The sequence below is a fragment of the Mustela nigripes genome, chromosome 6 (genome assembly GCF_022355385.1).
Source record: "Mustela nigripes isolate SB6536 chromosome 6, MUSNIG.SB6536, whole genome shotgun sequence".
NCBI lineage: Eukaryota > Metazoa > Chordata > Mammalia > Carnivora > Mustelidae > Mustela > Mustela nigripes.
Window position 1 is genome coordinate 32461941 of NC_081562.1, and position 14471 is coordinate 32476411.

General features: G+C 34.5%; 1 protein-coding gene and 1 long non-coding RNA gene across 2 annotated transcripts in view; both read left to right on the forward strand.

The window, feature by feature from the left end:
• The window catches only part of LOC132020535 (uncharacterized), a 396027-nt gene that overhangs the window by 84641 nt on the left and 296915 nt on the right, over positions 1-14471 (forward strand). Inside the window, exon 2 of the long non-coding RNA XR_009405020.1 lies at positions 6905-6937. This is a non-coding gene — a long non-coding RNA (uncharacterized LOC132020535). The remainder of the gene's footprint in view (positions 1-6904; positions 6938-14471) is intronic.
• Positions 10086-11021, forward strand: LOC132020534 (olfactory receptor 6C2-like). Its single transcript, XM_059404667.1, has one exon. It carries the CDS (start codon positions 10086-10088, stop codon positions 11019-11021), a length of 936 nt encoding a protein of 311 aa, XP_059260650.1.

The following is a 14471-nucleotide window of genomic DNA, read 5'->3' on the forward strand; positions in this document are numbered from 1 at the left end:
AGGACCCTGAGATCATGACCTGAGCCGAAGGCAGCAGCTTAACCACTGAGCCACCCAGGCGCCCTGCTTAAATCTTTCATTACTTCTTTCTTCTATCTACTAATCTCAGTGTATGGCTTCATTTCCGACCAGGGAGAATGCATTAGACAGTAACTACTTAATCTTTTTGCTACTATATCTAAAAATTAACCTGCTGCCTCCCCTTCTCATAACCATGAAGAAAATGTTATTCTAATCCAAATCCAGTCCCTTCATTTGTGCTTCTTTGCTCCTCCTGCACTTTTCTAGCTTTTCTGTCTCCTGCCTCTCAGCATCTTGATTTCTAGCACATACCCTCTTTGATCAGTCAAACATGATAGTATCTATAATCTTAAATAAAGCAAGACAAGCCTTGACTTGACCTCATACATCTTTTTAGCTATGACTTTTAGCTCTTTTGTTTCCTATATCCTTTCATTACCAGCTTTCCAAGAGAATTTGTGTGTGTGTGTGTGTGTGTGTGTGTGTGTGTGTGTCTGTGTGTGTTTGTTTTATTTATACTATTTCAACTTTCCCATGATTTTCCATTCTTACCATTCTAGGGTTCTGCTTACAGGGTTATCAATTAGTAACATGTTTTCTATCCTAATTTAGTTGTCAAATATTTTACATAATTCAGTAGTATTTTCTTCCTGTGGAGATCAAGAGGATGTTTTGTGGTTATATATTCTCAGGCTCTAAAATTCAAGTGATGACAATATGATCATTATTCTAATTTTATTTTTTCTTATAACTATAATTAGTTTTTGAGTTCCCATTCTGCTTGGTAGTAAAACAAAGGTAACCAAATCAATTCTAAGAAAATTTATTTGCTTGAAAGTATTCTCAGGCTTGGGTTTTCAGTCAAATCAAAATTGGCTTGCCCCCCCCCCTCTTCTTTTCTTTCTGGATTGGTTTAATTTCTGAAGTCTATATAATGCAGTAATATCAGATGGCGAGGCATCTGGTCTTCATCCTTCCTTTGTCCTAGACTGACATCTGTTGCCAAGTACAAGCATGTCCCGTGTCCCCACCACATTGGCATCTGTTGAGGTTTCTGTATTCCCACCTGGTTTCTTGACACACATCCTTATACTGCTCTTTGTTGTAATTTTCTCTCATCATGACCATGGATCCCTTCAACATCTGCCTGCTTTCTCTCTCTCAGCCAGGTGTCTTGTTGTCAGAGGCAAAAGGAAATCCTGTTGCTTGCTCTTGTTGCCCAGGGACCACATGAGACTTGCTATGGCTGTCTTCTGTCTTTTCCCTTTTCAACAGCAAAGAGACATCTCAGCCCTCTGGATCCACTTTTACCTAGGTTACTAGGGAATCCTTAAAAGCTGTCTTTTCACATTGTCCCAGAAAGGATTAGGGTAAATGTATCCTTTATTCGTGGGTCCCCAAACTGTGAATAATTTTTTTTTAATATCCATTTTAATTTTTACTGATTTAAGAACAGAAAAGACAGTGCATTAAGCTTTTCCTTAGGTCCCACTGGGATCTAAAGGATTCTCTCCAACACATTGTTTAACTTTTCTCTTTACCCAAAGGAGTAATTATTATTCAAATGAGGGGGAAGAACAATTTAATGTTTCCATTTTTCCAACTCTTTGTTATATCAGTAATATAGCTTTCTTTAAAAAAATAACCATAGATTTAGCATATCTGCTTTTAGGTCTCTGTTTTCACTCATCCCAGCTGGCTGGGCTGGGGGAAAAAAGGACCACATGTTACAGGTGAAGATACTTGAAGAAGATTAGAGAGAGATTTGCATTTCTGTAATAGGGCATAATTAGTGGCCTGCCCATCCCTTTGGGGAAATATTATAAATGCTGACTAGATTGACATACTTAAATGTATTGATGAATTGAATAGAAAGTTAGGAATACGCTAAATGAAAGGGGAAAATGAAAAGTAAGAAGCAATATGTTGATCCTACGTTCCATCTTGAGAGCAATTGCAAATTCTAGTGAACTTGAGTTTTAGTTTTCATAGATTTGCAGAGCATAGAGAATAGGTAAGTCAAATACTTTCTTAAATTAAGAAGGCTAAAAGACTATAATCCCGTCATAAAGCTGGGTCCAGCAAATTGGCTAGTCCCTTGATATAAGTGTAAAAACTATGTAAAGGTACATTCACTGAGGGTTTTATAAGTGAGATATTCTTATCTTAAATCCTAGTGCTGAATAAGAGGGAAAATACTCCTAGCTAAAAACTAAAGAACCCTTATATTGGATTATAGCCTGATTTGCCTTGCTTAGGTGATGTGAAACACTTTAATGCAACACTACAGTTTAAAGTGACCTTAGGTTGGTATAACCCCTCAGTCACCCAGCAGAAATAACTGTGAACTTGCTCTGAAAGAAATTATCTTTAGTCCAAGCCACAAATAAGTCCCCCAAGTAAAATGTTAAGAAATACAAATTTATAATAAAAAAGCACAGAACACCCAAGGAAATAAAACACCACAGTCAGAATCTCCAAAAATGAGTCAGAATCTCAAAACTGAATATACAGAATAAAATTGTTACATGGGTTGGGTAAATAAAATACTGAGAAGAAGATGGGGTGCCTGGGTGGCTCAGTCAGTTAAGCGTCTGCCTTCAGCTCAGGTTATGATCTCAAGGTCCTGAGATGGAGCCCTGAGTCAGTCTTCCTGCTCAGCAGAGTCTGCTTCTCCCTCTTCCTCGGTCCCCCCTCCTCCCTCTGCTTGTGTTCTCTCTCTGAAATAAATAAATAAAATCTTTAAAAAAATATAAAGTACTGAAAGGAGAAAATGGAAGGAGAATATTAAAGAGACCAGAAAGACTTAGCTAAAGAATCAAAAGTTTGGTTTGATATTGAAACTATTTTTTAGGTCAGGGTCTCTGGAAACAGACTCTGAGATACATATTTACATGCAGGACGTTTACTTGAGTGTGTTCTTAGGGAAACAACAATAACAACAAAACCCCCCACCCCAAAACCCTACAAGGGTGGTAAGAGAAGCCTGATTAGGTGATGCAGTTGCAACAGTAGCCTCAGATTATCTTATAATAAACTCTAGACCTACTCATTCCTAAAATTACTACTCAAAGCCAGACACATTTTTAGTGTTTCTATTATACGGAACAGCAGCCACCCTACAGATAGAATATGAGGTTAGAAGGTGAAAATGAGATCACAGGGATGAAAATTTCTTAGAAACTGAAAGTTCTGCACACATGGTTATCATGACCATCTATCCAGGAATCAAAAGTACAGACACTGGAGTCAGAGAATTTCAATTCACTTCTGACTCTGACACTCACTAGCTACTAGACTGAAAGCAAATTGCTCTGTCTCTCTTTTCCTCAGTTTTCCCATATGTAAGTGAAATGTATAAAAACTATTTTGTAGGATTGTTGTGGAGGAGAGGAGCATAACTGAAGAATAAGCGTAACACTTACTATACAATAATAGTTTAGTAAATATCCTCTGACACAATAAAAATACCATTAAAAAAGGAGAGGAGGATTATAACCATGATCCCTAACTTAGCATCTGCCTCAACTTTTCTATATTTACTCTGATGTATTATTTTAATTCCCTTTCCCTAAGACACTTTCTTTCTTTTTTTTTTTTTAAAGATTTTATTTATTTACTTGACAGATCACAAGTAGGCAGAGAGGCAGTCAGAGAGAGAGGAGGAAGCAGGCTCCCTGCTCAGCAGAGAGCCTGATGCGGGGCTGGATCCCAGGACCCTGAGATCATGACCTGAGCTGAAGGCAGCGGCTCTCACCCACTGAGCCACCCAGGCGCCCCCCTAAGACACTTTCTGACCATAGCATATGCAGAATCTAATTCCCACTCCAAAAACAAAACAGTATCTTATGAAGGTTTGCTTTCCTGAAATATATGCATTCTAAAATCCCAGGAGGACTCTTTCTCTGAGTTTTTCTATACTTTTACTGAGTAAAATTGGCCATCTTACTTTTTTTATGACAGCATATCACGTATTTGCAGAGTGGTACTATTTTATTGGGCTAAGTGTTTTAGAATAGTGTAATTCCTTTTATCTTACTTCTATATTGAAAAAACAAGTATAGGTTATGGCATTGAGATTTTTATTGGCAGAAGCATTCACTATTAAATAACATTGAAAAATGTGTTTTTATCTGTGCCCTGAAAAGACCATATATATTTTTTTTTCCTTGCATTTATTTGTTTTCCTACCCTTAGAATGAGTGAGGTACAATTGTTTCACTAAAGTAAAGTCCTTTCATTCTGGCCCTTTGAAAAAAGTGAAATTACTGCTAATTTTTATGGTTGAAATTTCCAGCCTACCCAGTAGAATTGGGATATATCTCATATGGAAGTTTCCATCTCATATGGGAGAAATCCATAGGATCTCTTTACAGCAATAAACAAGTACTTTGTTTTATTCTTTATGTTTGACCAGATTTATCCTCTTCTTCTTTAAAGAAGATCTGGGGCAAGTTGGCTCCTACGATAAGCTGTCAAGATGAAAAATCCACACTGTAATGTCAATTTGCAATGCTTGTGGTTCAAAGGATATTTATGGCACATGTGATTTATTTTTCAATCACCTAAGATTTAACAAAGAAACTATATCATGATTAATCTAAAAAAATTGAGAGGTAATTTATTTTTACAAATTCTGGTTGAACAGCAACAGCATGTCATTTCTAAAGGTGCTATTAGAAACAACAATAGCACACCAGCTATTGAAGTATGTATAGACTGAATATTTTAAATTGCAAAGAAAAGAAAAGGCAACACCTGAGGGAAATCTAATATAGACAGTCTACTGTTATTTGGGGGGATTGCTTTCATGGATATTAGATAGGTGAAAGTGACGTATAATATCTTTTCAGGACTTTTACTGTGAGATTAACTTTTTTTTCAAATGCATGTCATCTTCGTACATCTTTCTAACATAATAATTTTAACACAGATTTTATTTCATTAATAAAATTGACAAAAATTAGTTCATTGGGGTGAACATTCAACAGTGTTGGAACAGCTTCTATGTTTCAAATGCTCTTATTCTTGATTCTGGCAGATGACTTCTTGTCCTTCTTAGCATCAACTTCGGAAAAATCTACTTTAGAATTAGTCTCCTAATATTCACTTTTCAGCTGTATTCTATTCAGGATTAAACCTTACAGACCTGCCTTCTGCTGAGTAAGTCCTTGGCTTTCTTACTTATACAATTTTATTTTCTTAATGATAACATCTATCATTGCAAGTTGCACCTGACATAAATTCTTCTTAAGGTCTTTCTCCTTGTTCCCCTGCAAAACTGATTTAGTCTTTGTTTTACAAATAATTGACAGTTCTTGTTAAAGTACATTATTCTATTACTAAAAAAATTACATAAACTAATCATTTTTGTTCTTTTGTTACAACTATAGAAACAGTAAATAATTAGATATATTTGAATGGATATTGAAATATCTAAGTACAGTATTAAAAAAAGTTATTTTGAAAATAGTGTACTTTATTATTATAGTTGTCTATACAAATATGTTTGTTCCTTAGATAACAATGTTAAAACACAGAATGTGCATAGAAAAAAATCTGGTATGACATGCATCAAATTCAGCATTCATTTATTGAGTGGGGTTATAGTAAACCTTCATTCCTTATCTTCTTATGTATAATACTTGGCAAGAGAGGTTTTGTTTTGGTTTGGCTTGGTTTAAAAATGAAAATGTTGCATTTATTTTAACACAGCTGAATTTAGTGTGGAAAGTGTTTTTGTTTGTTTTGATTTGGTTTCGGCTTTGGTTTTGGTAATAAAACATGAGGAAAAGATCGGAAGCATGTATATCTGCATATTAACAATGACTAATTCCAGGAGGTAGGATTATAGGCAACCTTAATTTCCTCGCTTCTTGACTATATTTAAGATACGTGTTCCTAAGAAAGAACTGTCAGTTTAGACAGTGCAAAGTAGAATCGTGTGAATGGACTAAAACTCAAAAACTCTCTCATTTATGACACTTGTAAAAACATCTCATTCTTCATACACTTGTTTTGGAAATATGATTTTATTATTATGGTTAATTCTTGATGAAATTTGCTTATCAATAAACTACCTTAATTGTCTGAGCGTTATTAAATCAACAAACCAAATGTAGCACATCATAGCGAAGTTATTGCTTGACTTTCTCAAAAGCGTTAGTTAATTGCAAGAGGAATGTCAATTAAGTGAGGTTTTCTTTAACTTTTTTTTCTTGGTGGTTATGTCAATTTTTCTTGTGTTTGCTTTTAATAAGGTCACAGGTAATGACAGTGGAATAGTAGCATACATTTTTTCATGTATAACAGAGAAAATATATTGGGAAGATCAGTTTCTAGTTGTAAAAAACATTAAAACAATAAAAAATTAAAAATACCTCTTAGCAAGCCATTGTTTAAGATATTTCTTTCCTTTCTGTTTTAATTTGCTAAACCACTTTTTGTTATGAATTATGTAGACGTTTGGGTTTTATTAATTTGTTTCAAAATTCTTGTATCAAGTGTGCATGTTTTATTCCTAACTATACACTCTATTTTTTCTTGTTATTATTGTCTTTCTTGGACTTCTGGCTTTCCTTTGCCTCTTCAAACATCTCCAGCAATATTTAAAATCTTTGATAGCTAATGGTAATGTCAGAGGACATTTTCTGGAGCCAAGCCAATCATAATGTCTTTAACTAATGTTTATATATACCAAGCTTGCCAGCTACTTACCAGTGCATAACAGAAGATAAATGTACACCAGTCTACTACCAAGGCTGAAAGAAGCCAAGCCATCTGACTGCTAGCAACCTAATTTTTACATAGCTGTTTATAATTCTCATCGTCATGTTACAGCAATATGATTTATTAATCCTTCTGGCATTTTTCTCCTTGACAGCCTCTCAGCTGCTGTTACATCCTTCTTGGATGGGTAAGTTCTATACACTATTTTGAAACTGTGAGTCAAATTTTATGTGTTGATACTTCATTTGTTTTAGGCACTTATTCTACTAAAGTGGAAGAACTTTAATTTAACACTATCACTATATATATATATATATATATATATATATATATATATAAATTCAAGAGAAGTAAAAATGAAGAAAAATAAATTTGGAGATGTAATTACGATGGAAATTTTCCACAATTTTAACTCAGAGTGGGTTAAAATATAACTTACATTGCAGTTTTTACAGACAGGCCATAGCACTTTTCTCCAAATGGAAAATACAGTTTTAAGACCTTGGCAGTCTCTTGTGAATATTCAAGTACTTTGATTCAGGACTGTTTTTGCCAGAATATTTAGAATTTAACACCTTTTAACTGTAGTTTTACATTTAATTTAAAATCATCAATAGTTAGTTAAAACCACCAATTCAAAATGGTAGTTATCCACTGTGTTTCATGTAATTATTTTATTATAAACTTAGATTTGATGTCACTTAAATATTATACACATTAAATACAAACAATTAAAAAAGCTATTGGAAGTGAGAGTATACACACACACACACATACACACACACACTGTATTTTGGTTTGTTTGTTTTAAGATTTTATTTATTTATTTGACAGACAGAGATCACAAGTGGGTAGAGAGGCAGGCACAGAGAGAGGGAAGCAAGCTCCCTGTTGAGCAGAGATCCCGATGTGGGGCTCTATCCCAGCACCATGGGATCATAACCCAAGCCTAAGCAGAGGCTTTAACCTACTGAGCCGCCCAGGAGCCCCTGGTTTGTTTTTTATAATAAAACTTGGTGAAAGACCAGAAACATGTAGATTCATATATATTAAAAATACCTAAAGTGCACAGATAGAATTTTAGGCAATCTTAATTTTCTTTATGTGTGTATAAATATATTTACTTCTTATTTATATATTGCACACACACACACACACACACACACACATCAGAGATTTACTAAGCTAAGCTCCAATCAAGGTTGTGTTGCTAGAATCTATAGCAAAAAAGAGAAAAATATTTGAATTCTATAGTTCCTTTCATCTAATAAAAGAAATGAAGTATTTTTATTTAATGTGAACAGACACATTTCTTAATGTGAGTGAATCCAGAAACATTTCAGCCATGTAAAATATATTATGTGCTATCATATTGTCAACTATAAATTTGCACAGACTATTTTTTTCTTTCAGATGGGTAACATTCTTCTGTGAATGCTTTGGTGATTGTGATTGTGATTGTGATTGTGTGTTTCCTCAACTATTGAGGTGTTTTCTGTCACATTTCTTCAGAGAAGTAAAACAAATGGTTTATTCCTGTAGGAAAAATGCAAACATAATGCAACTTAGAATTTGTTTTAACCTCAGTCAGGAGCTTGTTTTGAGATGCAGAATTCGTCACCATTGTATTAAAAAGTCATAATATTTGTCTAAAGGATTTTATGTTTTTTAAAGATTTTTATGTATTTATTTGAGAGAGAGAGAGCCCACAAGTGGGGAGGAGGGGCAGAGGGAGAAGCAGGCTTTCTGCTGAGCAGGGAGCCCAACAGGCAGCTGGATCCCAGGACACTGGGATCCTGACCTGAACCTAAAGTATTTGCTTAACAGACTGAGCCACCCAGGCACCCCTGTCTAAAGCATTTTAAACACAGCTGTGCCGGTTACAAGTGAGTACACAAAATAAGAAAGAGTTTTTTGGTCTTTGTGTCTCTCTAATTTCTATGGAGTCTTTGGTCTGGCCTAGTCTAACTCAAAATCACTACTACTTATACCCAACTTGTTTAAGTTCCATGAGAACTGGTAAAACAATCAATGGAGAACCAATTAAGTAATTACTAATTTTCACATAGCTTCTCATTCATTAAAAGCTGAGGGAAAAAGAGGAAAATCTGGCATACCCTAGATTTTAAGAAGTAGTTTCTTCTGTTTCAATCTCTTCTTTTATAGTGTATAATAATATACCATAGGAAATAATGTCACAACATCCAGAAAATTTAAATTTTAAGTCAATCCTATTTATTAAAATCATAATACTATTGGAGATCCTTTTAAAGTTAGTGTTGATTTTTAAATTTTCAATAACTTGACAAATAATTTACTTATGCTCACATTAATAAAGTGACATTTCATCACAAGTAAGCTGTATTTCCCAAAATTTTTACATAGCTGTTTATAATTCTCATTGTCATGTTACAGCAACATGATTTTCTTTCTGAAGTCACATAAATTAATTTGTAACTGTTGATACTGCATATATTGTGGGGAAATTTGGGCCATAATGAAATTTTCAAATATAAAATACATTGTATTATATAGATATGTGCATATTTATTGTGGTATTGTGATATATATTATATATATCATAATTAATGTATATAGCAATTAATGCTTAAACAGTCTTTATACGGTTTTAGAACAGAGAAAGTGGATGCCCCAAAAGATAGCTCTGGCAGTGATAGTAATAAATTTAAAGCACTGGATTACCCAGTTTTCAAAACATTTATTAATGAATGAAGATTTATTTTAGAAAATTATTAGGAATGCCTGTAATTCTGACAAAATTCAACTACAGAATGCTTCACAATTTGGGGAGGGGTAGCATCAAAGAAGCCATTAAAAACTGTTGCATCTTGCACTTTATATGTCACGAAGTAAAGATTTATGAAGAACGATTAATTGTTTAGGTGCTAATTTACCATTAACCATTCTGAAGCATAATTAATGACAGTGTTTTATTTTGAATCACAATGTAAGTATTTCCCATTTTAAAAAATCATGTGTAGTAAAAATCTATGAAACAATCTAATCACATGAGAAAATCCTTTCTTGGGTATAGATTAAAATTGTGAGGGAAAAGAAAATGAGATAGTAGAACAATTTTTAAAAATATGTTTAAAAAATCTATTACAAAACTGCCAAAAGAATAAAATAAAATTAAAAAATTGAGTAGCCAGAGTATTGGCAATATCATTTATTAATTTATAAAAGAAACCACATGTTCCTTTGTATGCTATCTCTTGTAGTCACTGTTTATTGCCATCTAGCTTTGACACACTCTATTCAAATAAAATAACTCTAAATTTTACATCAAACTGAATAAACTTCAGTAGTCAGTGATGAAAAACCACACAGTAACAACCTTCATCTTATTGGGACTGACAGAGGACCCTCAACTTCAGATTCCAATTTTTATATTTCTACTTCTCACTTACATATTGAGTATAACTGGGAATCTGACAATCATATCCCTCACTTTAGTTGACTCTCACCTTAAAACACCAATGTACTTTTTCCTACAGAATTTTGCTTTATTAGAAATTTCATTTACATCTGCATGTATCCCTAGATACTTGTGCAACATAGCAACAGGTGACAGGTCAATTACATATAATATTTGTGTTATTCAAGTGTTTTTCATCGACATCTTTGGAGTAACAGAATTTTTCCTCCTGGCTACAATGTCCTATGACCGCTATGTAGCCATCTGCAAACCCCTGCATTATGTGACCATCATGAACAACAGAGTCTGCAAGAGGCTTGTCCTCGGCTGTTGGATGACTGGCTTGTTGATCATATTCCCACCACTTACTCTGTTCCTAAATTTGAAATTCTGTGATTCAAATGTCATTGATTATTTTTTCTGTGATGCATCTCCAATCTTGAAGATTTCATGCTCAGACACATGGCTCTTAGAGCAGTTGGTTATTGTCTGTGCTGTGCTGACCTTCATTCTGACCCTTCTGTGTGTTCTTCTGTCTTACATTCACATCATCAAGACCATTCTACAATTCCCCTCTTCCCAACAAAGGAAAAGAGCTTTTTCTACTTGTTCCTCTCACATGATTGTTGTTTCCATCACCTATGGAAGCTGTATCTTCATCTATGTCAAACCTTCAGCAAAGGAATCCGTGACTATTAATAAGGGTGTGGCAGTGCTAATGTCATCCATAGCTCCCATGTTGAACCCATTCATTTACACTCTAAGAAACAAACAAGTGAGACAAGCCTTCAGTGAGTCCTTCAGAAAAATTGCATTAGTCTCAAAAAAGTAAAAGAATGCTCAAGTTCGTAAATAAAAATAACAAGCTAAGCATAAACCATCAGGCTCTTAATCTCTCTGTCTCTTTTTAATATGATCTCTATTTAGGTTAACTTTCTCAAACATTTATTTCTTCCAGAATTAACACCTTTCACCACCTGAGTTCTCTCCTTTAACTCCCCACCCTGCAAACAAACCCAAGATCCTAATCAGAGGACATGATAATAATTTTCTAATTGATGTAAACCTGATTTTACTTCTAATCTCACAAACAAAATTGCAATGCAGAAAAATAAAACAAATGAGAACCAAACAAGGAAATAAATAGTTTATCTTATATTTAGCTGGACTTGTAAAAATTAATTGATTTAAAGTGCTCTTCTAATCATCTAATCTAAGTGTTGCTGACTTTTAATTGACTAATAAAACTTATTGAGTGCCTAATGTTGGTGGGTCAAGTTCTAAGCAAAAAAAAAAAAATTAAGTAGTCATGCACAGATGCACAGTATGGAACCCATCACAGGGTTTGAACTCATGACCTTGAGATCAAGACCTGAACTGAGATCAAGAGTCAGAGGCTTAAACAACTGACCCACCAAGGCACTGCTCTAGTTGAAGTTTTTAATTAGCAATATCCCTGATTGTATTTATCTCAGTATTATTAAATTTTTTTTAAAAATTTTATTTATTTATTTCAGAGAGGGACAGTGAGAGAGAGCATGAGAGGCAAGAAGGTCAGAGGGAGAAGCAGACTCCCCATGGAGCTGGGAGCCTGATGCGGCACTCGATCCCGGGACTCTGGGACCATGACCCGAGCCGAAGGCAGTTGCTTAACCAACTGAGCCACCCAGGCGCCCTTACTAATTTTTTTTTGAAGCAGCACTTGGGGGTGGTGGGTGGGAGAAGGGGTTAAATGGGTGATGGGTATTAAGGAGGACATTTGTGATAAGCACTGGGTGTTATACGTAAGTGATGAATCACTAAATTCTACACCTGAATCTATTTTCACACTGTATGTTAACTAACTGAAATTTAAATAAAAACTTGAAAAAGAAGAAAAAGCACCACGGCCAAAAACTAATATGATATAATTGAAAAGTAAAGAAAATAAAAATAAATACATTCTAAATAAATGTGTCTTAAGTGGAAGTAGAATTTGATATCTAGGATCCTAGAGTTTATTTGTAAATACACACACACACACATACACACACTCATATAAAATGCTGAAATTTTATTTTATTTTTTTTTAAAGATTTTATTTATTTATTTGACAGAGAGAAATCACAAGTAGATGGAGAGGCAGGCAGAGAGAGAGAGGGAAGCAGGCTCTCTGCTGAGCAGAGAGCCCGATGCAGGACTCGATCCCAGGACTCTGAGATCATGACCTGAGCCGAAGGCAGTGGCTTAACCCACTGAGCCACCCAGGCACCCCTTAAAATGCTGAAATTTTAAAAGTAAAAGATTCACAAACTATACAAAATACATAATGGTGTTTTTAAATTTATTTTTTATTTATTTTCAGCATAACAGTATTCATTATTTTTTCACCACACCCAGTGCTCCATGCAATCCGTGCCCTCTATAATACCCACCACTTGGTACCCCAACCTCCCACCCACCCCCGCCACTTCAAACCCCTCAGATTGCTTTTCAGAGTCCATAGTCTCTCATGATTCACCTCCCCTTCCAATTTTCCCCAACTCCCTTCTCCTATCTCCCCATGTCCTCCATGCTATTTGTTATGCTCCACAAATACGTGAAACCATATGATAATTGACTCTCTCTGCTTGGCTTATTTCACTCAGTATAAATGCGAGAAAAAGCCATTTTCTAAAAAGATATGATATGATACGTTCAGTGTCAAAATGTTAATTGCTATTGAGGAATTAAAATTGTGTAAAATATTCAATTGTTTAAAGTATGAATATCCAAATTCAAAATGTAGTTAAATTAACCAATAAATATTTGTATATCATGAAAACAGAATTTCAAAAGAAATCTAGAAAACAAACTATCAATATATATGGAAGACTAAGGTAATTAAAAAGTTATAACTAAAATAATAGTTACAGGGGCGCCTGGGTGGCTCAGTGGGTTAAGCCGCTGCCTTCGGCTCAGGTCATGATCTCAGGGTCCTGGGATCGAGTCCCGCATCGGGCTCTCTGCTCAGCAGGGAGCCTGCTTCCTCCTCTCCTCTCTCTGCCTGCCTCTCTGCCTGCTTGTGATCTCTCTCTGTCAAATAAATAAATAAATAATCTTAAAAAAAATAAATAAAATAATAGTTACATATTTTTTCATGAAGTAAATGGCATATAGATTAGAAGACCACAAAATGCACATCAATTTTTCTTAAAAAAACTTTTTAAAATTAAAAGTCATAAAACTACTAAGTAAATTTTCATATTGGTAAGTTTTTTTGTATTTTAATTCAGATTTGGAGTTTTTCATTATCTTATAAAAAAGTGAAATTTACAGTGCATGGGTATTGTGTAGAACCTGTCCAGATAAAGGAAAAACTTGCACGTGCTTACACAGTAGCCTTGTTTCTCGAGAGCCTCAAAATGTCTTGATTCTCTTTTCTTCCTTCTTGTTACCTAAGTAATATAAAACATACTGTACTCAATTTGCAAACATGCAATTTCAGAAGCTTTTGCAGCAGCGAGAAATTTAATTACATATTTCTTACATGTTTACCAATAAACTTTATTGTAGTTGTTATATTTTATTTTTTATCGAATTCAGAGAATTAAGAAAAAGATTAAAATAGTATTTTGAGAAATGTGTAATTATGAATTTCTTAGGAGCAGTTAGTTTCTAACTAAACAACGTTAGTTTTCAATATTCTCAAAACTCAAAGAGTAAGAAGAACCAACTTTGTTAGTGAATTGTTATATGAATTAATGAATAAACACTGTGTGATGGGACTTTCAGTGTATAAAATTGTTATATAGACTTGAAGAATGACTTCAACATCAATACAGCACGTATATCACCATATCCTTCTCTAGAAGCAGGAATGAGGGGTGCTAGGGTGGCTCAGTTGGTTTAGTGTCAGACTGTTGGATTTCAGCTCAGGTCATGATCTCCAGGTTGAGAGACAGAACCCCACATCAACCTCTTTTCGCCCAGTGTGTAGCCTGCTTGAGATTTCTCACCCTCTCCTTCCACCCCACACCCTGCTTGCACACACTATAAATAAACACATAAATAAATAAATAAATAAATAAATAAATAAATAAAATCTTTTTAAAAAAGAAGCAGGAATAATATGCATGAGAACCCCTGAGTTCAGCATATTTAGGAACATGGCAGACCTGTGTTTTTCATCTGTATACCATATCTCTCCCACTAAAATAACACAATCTGTTCCATGTATATCAATTAGTTGGGTCCCAGCTCCCATCACTTCATAACCCCCAAAACCATAATGAGGGATGGATATATGACTCAGGTCCGCTAT